Source organism: Nelusetta ayraudi, unplaced genomic scaffold (assembly GCF_046127955.1).
Source record: "Nelusetta ayraudi isolate G7.1 ecotype Tasmania unplaced genomic scaffold, CSIRO-AGI_Nayr_v1 ptg000221l, whole genome shotgun sequence".
NCBI classification, from domain to species: Eukaryota; Metazoa; Chordata; class Actinopteri; order Tetraodontiformes; family Monacanthidae; genus Nelusetta; species Nelusetta ayraudi.
In genome coordinates this window covers 134,003-154,813 of record NW_027466270.1, presented here as the reverse complement: position 1 = coordinate 154,813, position 20,811 = coordinate 134,003, and the positions used below count along the sequence as shown (strand labels likewise).

Below are 20,811 nucleotides of genomic sequence, written 5' to 3'. Positions count from 1 at the left end.
TGTGTCCCGTCCCTGCTGTTCAGCTGGACTTTGTCCCCACTGGGATATGGATTATGCGCGGCTGGAATTTGGGGGGGAGGGACGGGTGGGCTTTAATACATTACCATGTAATGAGCGGGCGGCAGCATTGTGCATGTTTACACCAGCGCAGTGGAAGAGGATTATTCCAGGATTAGCGGAGTGTAGGTATGGTGGTGGTGGTGGGGGTGGGGCGGGGGGGGAATTAAAGGTACAAAGACACATTAGAGCAATATAGTAGATGATGCACGGCTGGTTGGCGCCAGATGAAGGGGGGCCTAATTAACAAGGCAAGGGAACTTTTCTTTCATAGCTGCTGGTGGTGGTTTACATCAAGCTAACAAAGAAAAGCATCATCATTCATTAAATGGAATGACCAAGCTTTAAAAGTGGTGATGTAAAAAAAAAAAAAAAAAAGTTGCCGCTTGCAGTACACATTCATACCACAAGGTGCAACTAAAATTTTAAAACTAGGCCTTTAAAACTGTGAAAAAACGCACTACTTTATTTTGCACGTTTCTGCAATCGCTTGTGAGATTCGGCAGCTTCTTCTTCTTCTTCTTTTTTTTTTTTTTTTTTTTGCCAATTTTGTTCTAAATTTGTCCGTTTGATTCAGCAGCAAGTCAGTGCCGTGTACCGAGCCTGGAAGCCGCATCCACAAAGCTTAAACCGAGGAGTTTGGGGCTGGTTAAAAATACACTGAGGTGTTACTTTGTGCTGAAAGATCTACTTCAGAAAAAGGCACCGTCTCAGTAAACTGAAAGATCTTCTCAACAACAGGAGAAAAGAGGACTCGATCCGTTGAGTCATTGGATTGGATTGAACGTCTCCGCTGCTCTTTTCAGGATCGGGCATCAATTTAGATAAAACCTGATGTTGCGAGCTTAGTTAATTACGGAGGATGAATTAGCCCGGAGGAAGAGCACCGCAGAGCCAAAACAAGGAGGAGCAGCGGGTTCGAGAACACAGGAAGACCCTGTGAGTCAACGTATCCTGTCCTCATTTCCTCATTTTAACCCGCTTGATGACAAATGTGCAAATGTACAAACACGCGTGTGGCCTAAAAAAAAAAAAATGCACCATCTGCAAAAAAAAAACAAAAAAAAAAACAACATTAACATTAGGCAGTGCAGGGATGGGTCCGACCCTTCCGTTGTTGGGCAAACACGGCGTTGTAGTGAAGCAAAGTGAGGATGCAAATCTGCCAATGAGCACAATTAGATGGAAAAAGCAACTTTTTAACTGGAGCTAATTTAGATAAAATTGCTGTAAAAAAAACAAACAACATTTTAATCACGAGCAAAAAGTAAAAACGTAAAGTGAGGTGTTTGTGTGTTGTCCCTGAGCCACGGGAGCTCAGACACACTGGAGACTGATTCCTCATTTAACTGTGCAATCACGGTGCAGTGAAGTCGACTGTGAGTGTTTCTGGGTTAGCGATGCTGAATGCTTAACGCTCGCACGTAAACACGGTCGGCTCGTCCTGTTAATTCCAGCAGACTTAAAACTCTAGTGGGGAAGGCCGTGAGGAGGGTCTGTTACCGGGGGGGGGGGGGGGGGGGGGGGGGGCAACGCTTTAGAGCATTAGCCATATTGCCCAGTCTCTTTTTAAAGACGGGGATTTGAGGGGCTCGCTCCTACTTACTGCCGGATGGGGTGAGTTGGGAGTTGGGGGGGGGGGGGGGGGGGGGGGTCCGACTGCACCATGACAGAGTCTGTGTGGGCAAGGGTGCCGGGGGCGGGGCTAAAATACTTGTAGTCAGACGGGGGGGGGATGGCGGGGTGGAAAAAAAAAAAAACTGGGTCAGACACGATAAAGCTGATACCTTGGGGTTTCCATGGCAACGCAGGCTCCGCCTCTCCCTCCCCCTCCCCCTCCGACACACAACCTGACTTCCTCTCCACCAGAGGCTACAGGCTCTCGACAACAGAGGACGGCGTGGACGAGCGTGCACGAGACGGAGAGATAGATAGTGCGAGATAGAGAGAAGCGGATATGGAGGCTCGTGCAGAGGAAACCCCCCCCCCCCCCCCCCCCCCTCGCTTGCTTTGATTCATGGTAGCATTCTGCAGAGTGCAAACAATATCTATCAGGTTCTTTCTGCCCAAGGTTCCAGATTGTTCCTTTTGTCTGATTTCTTTTTCCATGCCGGACTTCAGTGGAGCAGCAGCAAAAGAAAAAGAAAAAAAAAGTTACTATTAAGTCTCCAAAAGACTGTCGGAGTGTATTTAGCCCTCTGTTTGCAGCGCCCTGCCAGAAAATGCTTCATCCTTCTGCTAAAACCCTTGCTACGGTGGCCACTCCGCAACATAGCAGAAGGGTTTCTGGGAGGTTTCTGTGATTTTCACGGTATCAGCGCCCCTTGTGACATCACCAAAGACGGATTTTTGTCATGTTTTTGAGTTGATGCTCTGGAGGTGCATTGGATTGCTAGAAAGAACAACTAACAAGAGTGACTCTACTGGGCTCCTCCTCACACTGGAACTGAAACTGTGTTTTTCTTGCTTCACCCTCCAGGTCAAATGTCAGGGTCGGCCGCGCAAAGCTGGTTAGGATTCAGTCGCTCATTTCAAGGACAACGAGTCGGTCAAACCGTGCAGGGGGCGGGGCGGTGGGTGGGGAGAGGCGGGGTCATTAAACCTAGCAGGGTGGAAAGCAGTAACCCCGCCCCCCCTGCAAGGCCGAGACTGTGTCACAATGCACAAAACAAGCGGTGCTCACCTAATCTGTTTTGCATAGTTGATTTCGATCTCCGACCGCTCCTTGACGAATTTGGTGTACTTGTCCAGGTATTCGATCCCCCACTGTGTGTGCTTCTCCAAGTTGTCAAACTGATCCTGCGGAGGGGAGAGAGAGAGAGAGCGAGAGAGAGAGAGAGAGAGAGAGAGAGAGAGGACACGCTGATTAGATCAGACGGGACGCAATCACGCTAATTTGAAATGAAAAGCAAAATCAGCCGCCGTTGTCGCAGCCTCGGTTCGCACGTTCAGCACCTTGGCCACACTGACAGGTCGTACTATAAACAGAGTGCAACAGGCGACGTGCTACGTGGGCTGCAACCATCGGTTGTCACTCTTGACACTTTCTTTTTTCACTTGTGCATGACACTTTAAACACACGACAGACTTTACCGTTAAAATCAAATAGCAAAAATCCAAAGCTAGCTAAAGCGACGATCAAACCCATCGCGGTCTACGTCCCGCAGCAGCAGCAGCAGCAGCAGCAGCAGCAGCAGCAGCTTGCAAGCGCTGTTTGGGAACTAATCAAGCCACCTTGATGTTGCTCCAGCAGCTCCCCATCTTTTCCTCGACCATGTCTGGAGTCTCGCCGAGTCCCTGCCAGCCCCCACCTCCCCTCTAGCATGACAACGACGATCCTCCTGAGGGTACCAGCGAGCGCGACCTGCACCGGACGGACGGACTGACTGACTGACTGACTGACTGACTGAACTGCGTCTGCATCGCAGGTCGCTTGCAAGCCTTCGCCGTCACAGGATGCGGTTTCGATGGTAGGCAGTTTCGGAGAGACGGCAGCGGCGGGTCGGCGCGCTTGCGTGCACGCACTTGCACGTTGTTGGAATTGAAAAAAAGCACGAGGATGAAGGTGAATTTGGCCAACCTCCCCCCCACCCCACCCACCCCCCACCGTACGCCCGTGTTGCACTTTGAAAAGAGACTTCTGGAGCCTCAATCAGTCTGAAGGGGCATTTGCATTTCCAACGACTCTCGACTGAGGCACTCAGCAACAACAATGGGGGGCAGTTTCAAGGAGTGGGACTTTCCAGCCTGCATTGTTGCTTTGGTTTCAACGAGCAATTAGTCATCAGCTGAACACTCAACAAGCCAATGACGAGATAAAAAAAAAAAAAAAAAAAAAGCATTTCTCTTTCTTTCTTTAATCTGAACTGAGGAGCAACAAATCCTCAGGATTGTTTCCGTCCTGCAGCGGCCAACACATTTCCAGGTCAGGGAACCTAAACCTGCGACTGAATGGAAAAAAAGAAAACATCTAACGGCATCTTAGAAGAGTGCAGTCAACAACCCACACGCACAAACACAAACAAACAACCTCGTTGCACACAAACAACCCAGATTACCCTTTTGTGCAGGGGCAACATTTTATCCAGCGTGGAACAGCTTCCTTTGGGGGGGTGTGGGGGGTGGGGGGTGGGGGTGGCGAGGGAAGAAAACAAATCCGATCCGATGAACGTCCACCCGAATCGCTGCCCCCCCTTCCGTTAGGTGAAAGGGGGCCACAGGAGCATTTTAAAAGAAAAAGAAAAAGAAAAAAAAAAAAGTGGACCAAGCAGATTAGCGAAAGCTCGTCCGGGTTTCTGGGAGCAACGCTGGCCCCGAGTCAGCTCCAAAACAAAAACAAAAGAACACCTCCGCGGCCAATCCAGAGTAATTCCCAGGTTTTTAAGGTGGAATTCCGACGAGCAGGAGCAGGAGCAGGAGCAGGAGCGGTTGTGGAGGCGGCGGCTGCGTCGCCCTCTCTCTCTCTCTCTCTCTCTCTCTCTCTCTCCCTCTCTCCTCTACAGAACGCGCAGGCACTCTGAATGTGAGGCCACGGCTGCCCGGGCTTAATGCTCCATCAGGCGTAAGGTGGACTGTAAGTGGGATGGGAGAGGAGGACACAGTGAGAGAGTGGAAAAACAAAGGGAGGGAGGAGGGAGGGGGTGAGGGGGGGGGTCTAGAAGGAAGGAGTGGAGATAACAGAGGAGGCGGGATTATTTACGGACGGGGGGGATGGGGGGGGGAGTGTGTCGGGGGGGAAGCGTGGGGTCGGGGGGCGGAGGAGGGTCAGTAAATTCAGGGGAAGTCTGTCCTCCTCTGCTGATCCCTCCAAAACCATTCTATTATCTCTTCCATGATTCCTATCGAGCCCCTGCGCTGGGATGAGTCACCAGGAGCGCGAGGATCTTTTCCGGGAAGGTTGCAGCGGAGGGGCGTGAAATGGAAAAATCATCAACGGGGTCGAGCGTCCTGCTTAGAGGAGCTGCATGAGATGATGTGCAGATTCATTCATTATGAATGGCAAAGTGGAGGAGGGGTGGCAAGAGCACGATGATGATGATGGCATTCGCCTCTTCACACTCTAACACACTGAACTGTGGAAGTGTCAGGTTTGAGCGTGATGGGGGCGGCTGGTTGTGATGTAGACTGTCCAACAATCAGGTTTTTTTGTGTTTTTTGGTGTTTTTTTTAAATGGGCCGTCCTGTTAGCAGACACTTCCGTTCCAGTAGAAGTAGTGGGAGTAGTAGTAGTAGAAGTAGGAGTAGAAGTAGTAGTAGAAGTAGGAGAGTAGAAGTAGTAGTAGTAGTAGGAGTAGTAGTAGTAGTAGTAGTAGTAGCAGTAGAAGTAGGAGTAGTAGCAGTAGTAGTAGCAGTAGAAGTAGGAGTAGTAGTAGTAGTAGGAGTAGTAGAAGTAGAAGTAGTAGTAGTAGTAGTAGTAGCAGTAGTAGTAGTAGGAGTAGTAGAAGTAGCAGTAGTAGTAGCAGTAGGAGTAGTAGAAGTAGTAGCAGTAGTAGTAGGAGTAGTAGAAGTAGCAGTAGTAGTAGCAGTAGTAGTAGTAGTAGTAGCAGTAGTAGTAGTAGTAGCAGTAGAAGTAGGAGTAGTAGTAGTAGTAGGAGTAGTAGAAGTAGTAGCAGTAGTAGTAGGAGTAGTAGTAGTAGCAGTAGTAGTAGTAGTAGCAGTAGAAGTAGGAGTAGTAGTAGTAGTAGGAGTAGTAGAAGTAGTAGCAGTAGTAGTAGGAGTAGTAGCAGTAGTAGTAGTAGGAGTAGTAGTAGTAGTAGTAGTAGTAGTAGTAGCTGTAGTAGGAACAGTAATTGCATTTTTGAGAAACATTTCACCGCTTGCATGTCGAGCTAGCGGTGGTTAGCGTTAGCGATAGTTCTGTAGCGCTATTTGTCTGAGAAACGGTGCCGTCTGCTTGAATACACATCCATACACACACACACACACACACATATATATATAAAGAGAGACTCTTTCCACTCATTGCAGAGTAACCAGTCTGCTCTCAAATTAGTTAAAAGGTTGAGGCGGATCAGCGTAAAGCTGTGCGCCTCTCCGCTGAAAACCCAGAACTCCTGCTTCCACTCGTGTCACGTGCGACCGCCGGCACCTGACCTCCTTCCTGCGAGAGGCTGGAAAGACCAAAATAAAATGAAAAGAAAAAAAGGACAACGCGGAGGATCCCTCCGGGGGTCGTTCCAGCCCCTCTCTTGTTTGTTATCCCGGGACGGAGTCCCCGCCCGCTAGCGGCGCAGCGCGCTGCTGTGGTAGCACATGAAAGAAAATAAGCAGAGCGGCCCGACTAAATATTTCTTCATCGTGCAGGAAATGGGACAGGAGGGTTGAGGAGGTGTGGAGGGGGGGGTTCAAAGGGAGAACAAAGCAGGGGGACACTTGGCGGAACTAAAAATACAGCGAGGTTCCACTTGAGCGGTAAGAAAACAAACGCAGGCTTGTTTGGGGATCAGCCCGCTGACCTCCGGGTCCCTCCTGCCCAACTGCTGACGGAGATTATGGTGGCAGTTTAATGCATTACACCGCCGGTTAATCTCGACTAATGCATATTATTTAGCCGCCGACGCGGATCGGATTTCTTGGCTTCGCCCGCGCACCGAGGGTCCACGGACCTGCATCAGGAGGTTCTCCCCAGCAGCACCGCCAGCTGAATACGGCTGCGGTTCCTGCTCAGGTTTGGGTTTTTTTTTGTTGTTTGTAGCGGATAAATGATGTATAACAACAGCGTCTTTCAGGTTAAAAGTGCAGAAACACACGTTGAACAGAGAGTCATTCGTTGTTTTCTATGAAGCGAGGCTCGTTGCAGCGTTCGACAATGCAGGCCGACAAAAAAAAAAAAATCCTCCTGATTCTGTCCTTTCCACCACAGGGGGCAGTAAAGAGCAACGTTAACTCATCATTCCACTGTTAAAAGGAATCCCCAAGTCAAAGATGATGAAACAAACACCTTATTGACCAAACCAAGCATCACACACGTTTCAGACTTGATGCAAGCAATTATCTATTTATTTTTATTTCTATTTTTATTTATTTATTTATTTTTTTTGATTTGTGTGACTTTTTCCAGACGCAAGGTGCAGAAATGAACTCGGCATGTGGGCGGATTGCCTTCTGGCCAGATCACAAGATGTCCCGAGTACAGATGGGTTCTGCACGACGGCCGGCGCTGAGCGCAAAGCTGAAGAGCAGACGCAGACAAAAATGGCATTAAATCAAAGAAAGAAGTTAAGATAATGCCAACAGATTGACAGCAGAGGTGGGGAAAAGCAGGATTTCTGTTTTTGTTTTTGGTTCATGAAGATGCCGTTCACCAAAAATAAAAATAAAAAATAAAAAAAAATACCCCGCTGATTTTCCCTATGAAAGACACATCATCTCTATGGATTTGTGTTTCATTCAGAACATTTGCACTTTGCTCGAGGGCCTTCGCAATAAGCTTCACACTTTCAAGACACAGGAGCTTTCGGTTTGTGTCACTGGTTTCTGCGTGAAATCGAGCCCCCTGACAGGAAACCAGCCGAGGCGGAGAAAAGCAGACGTCACGCCAGTTTAAAGGGGGTGGGGGTGGGGGGGGTGAGGGGGAGGTGAGGGGACAGATGTTCCGCAGCTCCCAGGACAATAGAGAGGAGACACTATAGATACTATTGTCTTTTTAAATGCCAGGCTGCAGCTGTGTTGGAAAAGAAGAAGAAGGAGAAGAAGAAGAAGAAGAAGAAGAAGCCTGACTCGGCACAAAGAGGAAAACAATCTGTCACCTTCATCACAAAACTTTTCCATTAGCATCGACATCAGGACAGGAAGTGGGTCCGTCCGCAAGATACCGGTGAAATGGCTGCGGTGTGCAGAGCTGGCCTGTGAGTAGCGCTGTAGCGCTGCCAAAGCAGCAAAGCAGATACAAAAAAAAAAATAAGAAGAAAGTACACGCTCAACAAACTGTTAGAAAAGATGCCTTTAAGTTGTGGACCTGGATACGCAAGGGTGGTGTCAGGAGATTCAGTCACCCAGTTTCAAAAACTAGCATAGTTGTGCTAGCAAAGCCCCGGTTCAGGAAATAGCCACAGGGTAATTAACTATTCAGCAGATATTCCCTCACTTTTCTCAGTCGTCTTTCCACCTCAAGCCACCTCACTGATTCTTCTAAAAAAAGTTAGAACTGCAGTGGCGATTCCGACGACATCGTTGCACCACTTAATGAAAAAAAAATAATAAAAGAAGCAGCGGATCGTTGCCGTAAACATGCCGTGATTTCAGGGCCTCGCCAGCGAGCTCTTTCCGAGCTGCGGTGGGAACGGAAGGGGAAGAAACCGATTCACCCAGCGCCGCTCGTTAGCCACCGAGCATCCGGCCAACTGCAATAACAAACATTACGCCCAATTGTGCTAATAAAACTAGCAACACGAAGCTAGCCTGAAAAGGCCTGACGAGCACAGTTTTCTTCTTCTTTTTTTTTTCTTCTTTTTGAAATGAATCCAAGGCTCCTTCCCATTTTTTCTGCTTTGCCCACAATAATGGACACAACCGGCCCAGGAGAGGCGAGTCCGGGGTAAAACCACTCGGCGTTGAAATGCGCAGTCCATCAGCTGGTCCTAACAGCCCTTCCCTGTGTCTGGCGGCGGTGGGCGTTCGGCAGCGAGGACTAATATTTGGGGGACGTGCCAAACCCTCCCTCCAGCGCACACACACAGAGGCTTTGTGTGGGACAGCGAGGCGGAACAATGGCCCCACAGCCCGGCGTAACCTCGGAGCTCGGAGCGGAGGAGAAGCCCGCGGGGGATGAGACTTGTTGCTTTCGGCCACGCTAACACGCACAAAGGTCGCGGGGTCGTGCGCTTCTTTGGGCTGTTTTAACGTTTGTCTTCGCAACGCGTCCTAAAAAAAAATAATTCAAGCATTTTAGAAGTCCCAGTGCTCGACCCAATACTGTCCAGTTCCCCTTTTTTAGACACTTGGACATCCCTATTTGAGCAGTAGAGACATGATAATCTGATTTACAGAGAGGCACAGCGTATTTATTAACCTTGTGTTTACAGCCAGCTACAAAAACAATCCCTTTCAGCTTCCTGCTAAAACTGGCGCCACGTCGAGCCTTTCCGCAAACCCAAGACGGTGGCAAGAACACCTAGATGGCAGTGGTGTCACTCACCTCGAAGGGCACTGTTTACACGGTACAATCGCCCTTCATGACATCACAAAAGGCTCGTTTCCAAAAACGACCTGTGTACGCACACACTATATTCTGTTCCAAATAGCTGCATTTTCTTCTTCGACCAATTTCCTCCATGGTACAAATTGAAATGTTATTTATTGTCTTGCCGGAGCTCCCAAACGTCTCGACACGCTGTGCGGAGGAAGGGGGTGGGGGGAGGTGGGGGGGGACAGTTGTTTGGGGAAAAACATCAACGCGAGCTCGGCGAGCCCCAAACGAAAGGCCCGCCAATGCACAGCGTCCGTCCGGCCTGCGAAACACGAACAGCTGCTGGGCCCGGCGGGCGACCTCGCGCCGATATTTATAGAAACAACGCCTCGGCCCGGCTCTGAAATTTAAGAATGCCGTGTGCTTGAGCGCCCCCGTGAAGCCTTTATCCCCGTCGACGGCGGCCCCCACTCGCACGGGCCCCCGTTAATGCACAGAGGGGGGGTGAGGGGGGGAGGGAGGGGTCGCTCTGTACGCAAGCCCGTCTTTATTGCGAGAGGGCCAGCAACAGGAAATTGCTCCTCGGCTCTGAGTCACAGTGACTGGAAGGGTGGGCAGTTACGCACTCACGGGCACCGGAGCTGTTTAAAAGACGGTCGAGCGTCGACAGTTTCCCGGGGACTTACGGAGCTGGTCGTCTTCATCTGCAGCAGCACCTGCAGGTACTCTTCGCACGCGCTCTGCGGCGGCTCCTCCCTCTGCTCCTCCTCCGGTTTGGCACGCATGCCGTCCAGGAAAACAAAAAACTCGCTCCGTCTGCGCAGCATGCTCGCCGGCGACCGCGTCGGGGGGTGTGTGGGGTGGGGGGGGAAAGGCAAGAAGGAAGGAAAACAAGCAAGCAAGCAAAAAAAAAAAGAAAAAAAAGAACAGCGACCCGGATCGCCCTTAATCCATCCCCTCCAGGAGGAGTCCGTCCGGCGAGACGAGAGGACGATGCTCGAGGCTCGCGAAAAGACCGAATCCAAGCCAGGCAGATCTCCCGATCCCGAACGCAGAGCGCAAAAAGAAATGAAAAACAGTGCGGCCGCAGCGCACGACTTGATTAAATGACGCTATTAATCCGATAAGTACACCTCCCCTCTAACTACCTGAGCCGGCCAATGGGCGGCCGCCGTGCCGCGGATTAATCCCGCTGCTCGGCCAAAGACACATTAGCCATTGTTCTTGCTGAGCTGTTTTTGTTCTTTTTGAAGGATTAGAGCCCTTTAAGGCTTATACAACACATTCCCACCAACTGAGGAAAACTGACCTCCATAATAGAGCCAATTTAAAAGACACCCGATGATACGAAAGCGTAAAATAGCGAGCAAAAAAAAAAAAAAAAAAAAATGAATACACTGTCTTCAAGTGGATTAAGATGGTATGAAACCAAATGACCTAATTGAGAAGTACTTAGTGGTCACTTTGGGGACTGCAGCAAGTCAATATTTGGAGCGCGTTTGTCAAGATGAGAACTTTGCATCCGAGCAATCAGGATCCTTTGAGGAAGGAGAGGTGTGTCGCAACGGGGCGGGGCTTAAACCATGACGAGGGAACGGCTCCCAAGTGTCTTTCTCAAGCCAAACTGTTTCCCAGCAGGAGTTGCAAAACGCACTCCATGCGGTGAGGTCCGTGAGGTCGGCGGATGGCAGGCACTCGGGCCACGCGTCGCCACGACATGCCGCGCGGTGGGAACCAACGGCGGAAAAACTGCACGACCTCGACTTTGACGAGCCGCGTCTTATCGTCAGCGGCTCGACAACATCTTTGTTAGGTGCGGCTCGAGGAAAAAAAACAACCTCACATGTAGTATGAGTCTATAATTAAGCCTGCTAGCAAACATTACAGTCATCAATGAGAGGCTGGATTAAATGTGTGTGTGTGTGGCATGTGTGTGTGTGTGTGTGTGTGTGTGTGTGTGTGTGTGTGTGTGTCAGCCGCCAGTCTAGCTTATGGTGTGCACACATAAATAGACGCGTGTGACACGCTGCCTTTTTCCGTCGCCCTCACGCCGGGGGTCGTCCTCCCGCCACGGCTACCAGTTGACCGAAGCCGGGACAGCCTCGTGGCGCAACACAGTAATCGAGCGACGACTCATTCACGGCTTCAGGCGAAGCCGCCTCCCTGGCGGATACTTGACAACCTTTGCGCCAGGCGCAGCTCGGCCGCAGGGCCGCCGCGTCAAACCGCAGCTGTCGGGATGACAACGTGGTTTCGTAATCTCCTCGTGGAAACGTTTAGAATCGACACCTCAGTGTTTGTCGGTGTGTGTGTGTGTGTGTGTACGCCGGTGAACCCACACATTTCTCAGTCCTGCCCCCCGCGTCGCGTCGTAAACGCCGAGTTGACTTGAGTTTTGCAGTGTCGGCGCTGCTGCTGCGCGTCTTTATTTCAGGGTCTGCGCCGAAGACAAATCCAAAAGGGGCTTTTAAAGAGAGGGAAATGTGTGAGAAATGGCGTCCAGTCTTTTCCTTGTGAGGACCAAGCACTGGCGGGACCACCTTGTGCTGCTCCAGACCACTTCAATTGTTAAAATGAAGGGTGAGGATTTAACAGGTTCGAGGCAAGGTGCGGATTGAGATTGGGTATAATTGAGGGTAATGTGCGGCTGCTCCTAATGGAAGATGAATGGGAATCAAAGTAGAGTCCCCGTGAAGCCAGCCAGCCCTGCCCAGCGCATTCACGCGTGCGTGTGTGTGTGTGTGTGTGTGTGTGTGTGTGTGTGTGTCTGTGTGTGTCTGTGTAATGTAAACGCTCCCTGCCACAGTAACTCCAATGGTAATAGTTTTTTTTTTCCAGAAAATTCTCTGTAATCCCAGGCTTTGATTAATTGTCACATGTACACACAATCATTTTCAGGAATAATAAACACTGTCTCACAAATGTGCCACAGGCTCAAACGATGGAGGGCTTTTTGGAGGCGATTCCCCGACTGCCTCTCCGTTTCCCTGCCACCGCCTACTTTTATCTCACTGGAAGAAAAAAGCCAACACTTCACCCAGAGAACAACGGCTTTTAAAACTGCGGCCTTATTCTCTCATTGTGCCATCACACAAAGGGCAAAAGAAATATTTTGAATCGTTTTCAGGATTCAAAGACCATAATCTACTTACGTGAATCATCCACTGCGGGGCCTTCAGGCAGTTTCTTTTTGAACTCTCTGAAATGAGTGGGAGGAGTTTAACTCCACCCTGCAATGTCTCATCTCTAACCCAAGTTCGGTGTTTTACTGAGTTGCACCCAATTCCGTTTCACAGAAACTGGTAGTGAAGTAAGATTGGACCAGAGAGAGCGACACAAAGGGTATAACTTCAGAGGTGTGATGATTCACCAACGCAGTACACCAAAAAAATACTGATGCAAAAAATAATATGGCAACGCCTCCTTATCGTCCGTCATCAGGAAACGAGAGACCAGGTGCCGTCGCTTTTTGAGTCTTGACTCATCTCGTTGACGCAGACGGAGCTACTGAAGCTTAACTCGGAGAAGTGCTCGGTTAGAGCATTAGCCAGCCCTGGCATTAGCATGAGGGTAACGTCTCGGCCAAAAGAACTTTAGCGATATAAAGCATGCCAGTTAACAGGCTAAGCTAAATGACCTCAGCTAACTGGCTTGTCCGTACACAAGAGCATCTTTTAAACATTGATTAAACCCTCATGAGCTGCAGAGTTTACTAAAATACGTCACGAATGAAGCAACGGTGTTAGCTAGCAAATTCTCCAAACAAGCTAACAAACAAACAAGTTAAATTCAAAAAAGCTGTGGGCTAAATAAGAGACAGACTGTGACTCACAATCTCAAGAGTGGATTAATTGCCCCAATTATTGACAGATAAATGTACCATCACCCGCAGACCTACGAGCATAACAGTAGCATCATGAATTACTTGGGCTCGCTTCACATCTCGGAAACACCGCCTCTGAAAGGCTTTTCTGGAGCACAAAGCTTTTCATGTTTGATTTCGCGTCGTCTCCGAGCGCAGCAACAGACAAATTCCTTCTGTGGAGGCCCCCTTAATCCCGCACAGTCTCTCCTTACTCCCCCCCCCCCCCCAAAAAAAAAAATTTAGGTTAATAATTAAAGGATAGAGGAAGGACGGTGAGTCACCGCGATGGATGCAGATGGAAGATTGTGGGGGGTGGGGGGGTGGGGTGAGAGAAGATGAGCAAGGCATGAGTGGGCGGCGTGAGCGAAGCCTGCACTCGGTCAGGTTCTATAAAAACAGCGGGAGGCAAATGAGCGGCAACTTGCATGGCAGCAGGGACCTCGCTTTCATGGCGGTTTTTCACATCGTGTGGCACCGCCCATGTTAGCCGACCACATCTGGGATCACTCGGGGGTAAGTGGGAAGACCCCTCGGATGCGAGGCGTTCGCATTCATTTGTTGTCGGGGGGTGCGGGGGGGGCAATAAACCGACTGCAGTCAGAAGACTCCAGCGGTGTAGCTCACAAAAGCGGAGGGAAAGTGGAAAAATTCTATTTGCATTGACTCTGTGAAAGTAAAGGTTGTTTTTTTTCTCAGTTTCTAAGTTCAAACTGTTAGATCCTGTTTGTGCAAGCTATTGAGTGCTAAATATAGACATTTTCAGAATTGCTCATATATTCAGTCCCCTGCAACAAATATACATATGTCAAGCATGACAGGAAATTGGGGGGGGGGTGAACTATAATTAGACATAGGGCACCTGCACCCTGAAAAGGTTTTTTTTGTTTTTAAAACATTGCACGCAAAAAATAAAAACGATGCAACTTCCTCGAGGTGACGCCATAGTTGCAAACCCTCGCAGAGCAGCATGCACGCACGCGTGCAGCAACTGCCGCCCTCATTTCCTTTCTTAGCCATTTGCATTTGCCCTCACTGGATCGTGACACACGCCTGTCCAATCGCAGCTTTAAAAACCACAAGACTTGTATCAATTCTAATAAGCTGGCCCGGCCTCATGAGTATCCTCTCAAGGGTAAAGAGACGACAGAGAGTGTCGCTCCCCACGGCCGAGGCAGCGAAAACACACGCGCGCACTCCTGTTACTCCCGTCCGCAGCGGAGGGGAATCGGAGCCGACGACCCCCTTCCGACAACGCGGCAATCATTAAGGGGTACACGGTGACAATGTGTCGGCGCTTGTGCGATCGAGGCCAAGAGAGCGCTTATAATTTCCTCGCTCGCAGCAAAGATTAGAGGCAGACTTAGCAAAATAACAGAAGAGGCATTGACTCCAAGATTACAGGTTGCAAAAGTCCATGTTGGGAAGGGGTGACTCAGTTTGGGTTTTTTTTTTTTTTTTTTTTTTTTTCCCCTCCCTAGTGGACAAAAAAGCTTAGTCCTCAATTTAATTGTGAGTAAGCGGAAAAAAAAACCCGCCCAAAAACCAAAGTCAAAGCAAAGTCATGTTTCTAGTTGATTGTGTCCTACAAATATCACAGAGGACCATCAATCTTCCCCCCCGGGGCACCATGGGGCCCGCGGGTCAGATGGGTCAGTTCATCGTGATCTTATCGTCACGGAGGTACAAAGGATAAAAGTGTGGTCCAGCACCATCACTGAGTCGGCAGCAGGTGGGTGGTCACGGGCGTGAAGGCCCGATGGCCGGCTGCAGTTTCGGTCCGTGAGCCCAAGTCACCCTCCGGGCCGACGGGCAGAGGGAAACAAGCCGGCTCAGGTTTCGACCTGAATGTCAAGAGAACAGCGGGGGGTAAAGGCCGGACCCTGGGGGGTGGAGGAGGCAGGGGGAGTGAGCCAAGGAGAGATACAGCAGCAGGGGGTGAGGGGTGGGGGTGGGGGTGGGGGTCTTAGTCTGACCTCAAGTTGTCGTCCACAGTAAGGTTTTAATTCGACCACTCGGACCAAGTGTGGAGCACCACTGTGACGTCACGAGTGAAGAGAAGCAGTCCCTCTCGATAACACTGGGTCCGCTGGGGTCGTAGATTACATGCTTCCGTGTCACAAACAGCTGATCCAATCCAATATCAGTCCGTGTCTTTCTTCTGTTGTTTTTTTTATACATCAGTCATTCCATGACCAGGGAGCGCGACCAACTCCAGCAATACAAACAACATCAGAGCAACAGCAGTCACACACTATCGTAGGAACACAAAAAAAACAACCCCAAAGTACTCAGTCCAGGTCGCTTCAGATCCATCTGTCAGTCATTCCATGACCAGGGAGCGCGACCCACTCCATCCCAGTCCATTGTTGTGTCCTTGTGCAAGACACTTGACCCACATTGTCCCGTACGAATGCGAGTGAATGTATGGTGGTGGCCTGAGGGTCCGTTTGGTGCAGATTAGCTTCCACGCTTCCGTCAGTCTGCCCCAGGGCAGCTGTGGCTGCACGTGGAGCTCCCCACCACCGGTGTGAATGAATAATGGCTTCAATGTGAAGTCCTTTAAGTTCCTAGAAAAGTGCTATATAAATCCAGTCCATTATCATTATCATTATCATTGTTAGTCTGTGAGCCCGTCCCATTGGGGGAACATGACTCAACAGACACTGTACAATCAAAAAAAAAACAAAAACAGTCAGCCAAATTACGCGCAGGTCCGATTCAAACGTAATGGTGATGCAACTCACCTTAAGCTGCTGCTCTTTAACCAGAGTCTCAACTTTGTCCATGTTGCTTTCCCGAGTTGTCGCTTGACACAGGGGAGCAGATAAAAACCATGCGCTCCGACGAGGCCGAACGAGAACAACCCCTCTACCTGTGGCTGTGGTTTTGGTGCTAGTTCCACAATGAGACCATCAAAAAAAAGAAGTGAAATGTTGGGAGTGAAGCATGGCTGAAACAGTCTGTACTTTACTGCCAAGCTCTCGGACGACACCCTACTTCTTGGTTTAAAATACTGAGCATGAATAAAATGTATTTATATTATACACATACATATATGCATATATACACACATATTTGTGTGTGTGTGTGTGTATATATATATCTATATATATATAGATATATATATACATATGAGAAGACAGCCAGCATTCTGATAGGTTGCTTGGTTAGTAACACCTCTGCTGCTTAAAATACGAGCCGCAACACCCGAGCCTCGAGAGGAAATACTTTCTGCTGTGTGGTCACCTTTGGACGTTTGACAAGAATGTTCTGCCTAGCCGATGCAATTAGTCAGCACGTAGTGCAATTAAACAATATTAATATTTATTGTAACGGCTGTCTATGAGAAAGTTCTTTCTTCCTGGAACCTCTTCCCCTCAGAAACAGCGGCGCCATTCCACTTCCTTCTTTGTCGGTTGGGTTTGCGTGTCGCTCTACTCCCTGATCTTTCGTGCACATGCTCCGACGTCTGACAGGAACTCGTTTTCAACTTTCATCAACACACAGCCTGTTTGGACGTCAATGAGTTGTTTTTAAAAATAAAAAAAACAAAAAAAAAAACAACACTATCACTATCACTTGCCTTAAAATTAGAATCTAAACATCCACGAGATCAGCAATCGCCAAGAAGGGCCACCTGGAGTTGTTGAGCTTTTGGTGTTGTGAAGAGAACAGACAGGTGATGGTCATCATTTTCATGGCGGCAAACGTTCCACGAGTTGCACCTTTAACCGGATGACTGTAATCAGTGCTATAAAACTGCGCTTAAAAGGCGTTCAGCAAGTTCACGGTTCTGGGCTCGACCTCGCTGCCTTGCGAAACCCTGGAGAAACAGTCCCAGTTTTCATCCACTGCAAGTAGCAGGATGCTTGCATGTTGTGCTCCTGCATCGACTTTGCAAAGTCTTGCTGCTGGCGAGCAGTTAGGCAACCATGCAAATGTGCCTTGGTGAAATCTCGTTTGCCTTCCTGTTCCTGATGGGGGTTAACAGGAAGAGGCACTGTGAGATGTGTGACGCATGTGGTGTCACGGGCTTCATCTGTCAAAAAGCACAGCGATATGCGGCAACCACTCACTATCAACGCGATTTTAGACGCCAAAAAAAAAAAACACAAAAAACTGATGACCAACCCATAATAATCTCTCTACGAATGACTATTACCCCTGTAAAGCTACAAAATCGGTCAAATGTCATTCGGATACAAACAAATGAATCATTTCATCTGGCAAAAATGACAAAAATTCCAGCTCCAACCAATGTGACAGTCACCCTGTTTCTGTTAAATCAGCATAAGCCAATTAATTATCGTTGGTTTCTCGACTGTTCCTGGAACAAAGCAGAGCGTCTGAAGCCTACGTTGAAACATCCTGCCCTCGACCTCAGAGTGGGCGCTGCCACGGCAACGCCGCGGCGTGTTTTGCTGTTTGGTTTGCTTCGGGGCGACGAGAAAACAGGCCACGCGCGCGCGTACAGTGCAGCGGCCACCTGTTGAACGTCCCGTGCAGCCAAGCACCCTCCCCCGGAGCCAGATTAGAAGGAACAAGTGTCTGGATTCTATTCAGAAGGATTGAGATTGGAAAGGGGGGCATCTGGTTGTAATACACTAGTCAGTGCGTAAGGAAGGGAGGGGGGAAAAAAAAAAACAACTTTCCAATGCTTCCCAGACCTACAGTGCACATGAAAGCCTGCAGAATACCTTCAGGCTACATTCGCTTCGCATGAGTGCCCGGTCGGCGTTGCTGTACAATCAGGCGCTGCTGTAGAAAAGTCAAAAGAAAAAAAAGAAACTGCTGACATCACAGGCAAAACGCAAAGAATGTGGAGTGCTGCTGTTTTCTTTTGTCTCTGGGAACTTTGGATCAGGTAAATTACTGGGGAATAGTACCCCCCCCCCCCACCAACCCCAACCCTAAAAGGCAAACACACCAATGATTTAACTATCTCCAGACATCTTTGCCGCCAAACAGAGACGGTAGAAAGAATGAAAAAAACGCAAGCTAAAATATTGACTTTGCTAAGACAGCAGTTTTATCAGGAGATTGGGAGGTGGGGGGAAAGAATGCGGCCTGCAAGGAAAGCACTGCACCCAGGTGCCTCACGTTCGAAATCGACTTGTATACAACTCGCAGGTGCCGCCTGAATTTAGAAGCCCCGAGTAAACAAAGGCTCAGAAATCTGCACGTCAACAATGATTCACACACGTAGCCGCTTCACGGTCCTGTACCGACAAGCCGTGGAACTCGGCCAGGTACAACGCCAGCACATTGACAGCGGAATGACAGGTTCTCTGCTGGGTCATTTCCCAGCAAAATAGCACCGGCGGCCCGCTGAAACAAAACCACGGGCTGGAATTCCTCCCGCTGCACCTGCCTATTAGCAGGTCGTTAAAATAGCTACGCACAAAAAAAAAAACCAACAACCTGTAATCTCCATTGCAGCGATGGGCCGGTTTACAGCACGCATTGTCAAATATATATCAGCGTCTCAAGGCCTGGATTTATGATGTGTGAAGTTTGTGAGGTGACATCATCGGTGAGCTATTCTTTCAGAATAAGGTCACTGGGACTCTTGCTTTGGCTTTGTGATCATTCCTTCCCTTGAGTCGAAGCCAAGGGAAAAAGTTGCTACATCTTAAAATAACATCCACCGGACTGGGCTATCACACACCAAACAGAGTTGTTTTCCAAAAAGAGCCTGACACGAAGCTTTGCAAAGTCATCTCGGTCATGATTTAACATGTAAAGGCCCCATATTATATTGTAATAAATTATATTATCCATCCATTTTCAATACCCGGCCCGCTTCTTCCTGAGCTCAGGCTCACGGGGGTCTGCTGGAGCCAATCCCAGCTGTCATAGGGCGAAGGCAGGGTGACACCCTGGACAAGTCGTCAAGTCATCGCAGGGCAACACAGACAAACAACCGTTTGCACTCGTAGACACACCAACAGGACAATTCAGACGTTCCAATTATTATATTGTAGATGTTCCTGCATCCTTTGATCTCTTGCCAGTTCCACTTTCAGCACAGCTGTGCTAGCAACGGTGGTGAAAAGGTGCCGTTTGTGACGTCACACGGGGCAGCGACACCTCACTTGACACGTCTATCAGGTGAGCGGCCACACTTCCATCCCCTCTGGAACCACCTAGTGTTTTACTTTTCTGTAGCGGACGGGCCAAACTTGCTGTTCTCAGGGGGGGGGCATCCTTGCTAGTTTTACTGGAGTGATTAGCCTCGTAATGCTGACTCACGGGGCTCGGGGATGGAAAATAACCTGAAATAGTTTTACTTTGAAAAAAAAACGATACGCGGCGTAACAATGGTGCCATGACGGCAGAGTAAACGTTATCCATCCGCTTCACCTCAGTAATGACACAGCAGAGTGACGGCTACCCTCCGCTTTGCCTATCGTCACCGCGCTCCCGAACGAGACGAGCGTGACTTGCGTACTTTGATGTGCACGTTGCTTTTTTTTTGTTTGTTTGTTTGTTTTTTTTTTGTTTTTTTACACAAACACACGTCAGTCACCGCTGAGCCTGGCACGGGGTGAACGGAGACGGTATACACGTCCGAGAAAGGGTGTGTGTGTGTGTGTGTGTGTGTGTGTGTGTGTGTGTGCGCGCGCGAGAGAGAGAGAGAGAGAGAGAGAGAGAGAGAGAGAGAGAGAGAGCACATAAAAAATGGTTGGCGGCTCGCACCGACTCTCGCGCCCCTAACACCGTCACGAAGCAACACTCGCAATTGCAGCTTGTTCGTTTCTCTCGTCGCCCTTTGGTGCAAACCAGCGCGGGTGACGATATCTCGAGGGAGCTGGAAGCGGCGCAACGGTCGCCGTTTTTAGCGGCAAACAGCCGGGCCGACGCCCCCCCCCCCCCCCTCTCAAAACAAACACGGAGGGGGGTCGTTTTGCGTCCGTTGCGCACGTTCTCGCCGAGAACCGTTCAGAGAATCGAGTCGACGAGCAGCAGGAGCGGCGGAACAAGTGCTGGCGGATATATCACTCACCCAGAGCTCCGACCCCCAGCTCATGGTTTCAAGCGCGTCCTCGCAATAATCCCACGGCTCGGACGATGCGTCTCCCCGGCGCGCGCACAAACACAACACACGCTCTGCTAACTGAGTCTTCTCTCTCCTCCTCCTCCTCCTTCTTCTTCTTCTTCGTCTTCTCTTCTCAAATCTCTTGCTCGCTCGCTCGCTCGCTCGCTCTCGCTCTCTCTTTTGGTTTGCGGTTAACGTCTCATCCTGTCTCGCGCAAGATGGCCAGAAGCTGCGGCGCTATCTTCCAACAGCAGGAGAGTCTGACTGCCTTTCTCTCTCTCCTCCTCCTCCTCCTCTTCGCTTAACAACACGCAGCGCGCTCGCCCGGGCACCCGCACCGAAGCCAGTCAGTCAGTGACAGCTGCTTCGCAGCGCGCACGCGCACAGTTTAAAGAAAAAAGAGCGAGGGGGGGCGGGGTGGGGGGGAGAGCGAGCTCGGTAGGGGGAGTCCCAGTGGGGTGGTCCGATAAGTCCTTTGCAAAAATACGCGTGCACGTCACTCGGCTTCTCGTGCGCGTTCTGGGGGAAGAGCGTGGCCCCAGGAGCGAGGAGCGTGAAGGAGGGGAAGAGGTTCACAAAGGTCACCACCCCGTGGCAGATGTTTTCATTGAATAACACCCACCACCACCACCACCACCACTACCACCACACACACACACACACACACACACACACACACACACACACAGACATGCACACAAAGAGTTTCTAATATCACCCTGT

The 20,811-nt window shown here is 49.8% G+C and overlaps 1 protein-coding gene across 24 annotated transcripts in view; it reads right to left on the bottom strand.

Annotated features, from left to right (window-relative positions):
• fnbp1b (formin binding protein 1b) overlaps positions 1–20,811 on the bottom strand; it is a 55,907-nt gene that overhangs the window by 33,109 nt on the left and 1,987 nt on the right. For 19 of the 24 annotated variants that reach the window (XM_076016246.1, XM_076016243.1, XM_076016247.1 and 16 more), the window contains exons 1-2: positions 9,871–10,030; positions 2,741–2,856 (exon numbers count right to left, since the gene is read on the bottom strand). In XM_076016246.1, the coding sequence (XP_075872361.1) occupies positions 2,741–2,856; positions 9,871–10,011 (257 nt within the window). In that variant the 5' untranslated portion in view covers positions 10,012–10,030. Of the gene's footprint in view, positions 1–2,740; positions 2,857–3,291; positions 3,406–9,870; positions 10,031–15,793; positions 15,897–20,055; positions 20,460–20,811 lie in introns of those variants that run through there. The other 5 variants (XM_076016256.1, XM_076016254.1, XM_076016253.1 and 2 more) reach the window with 5 other exon arrangements.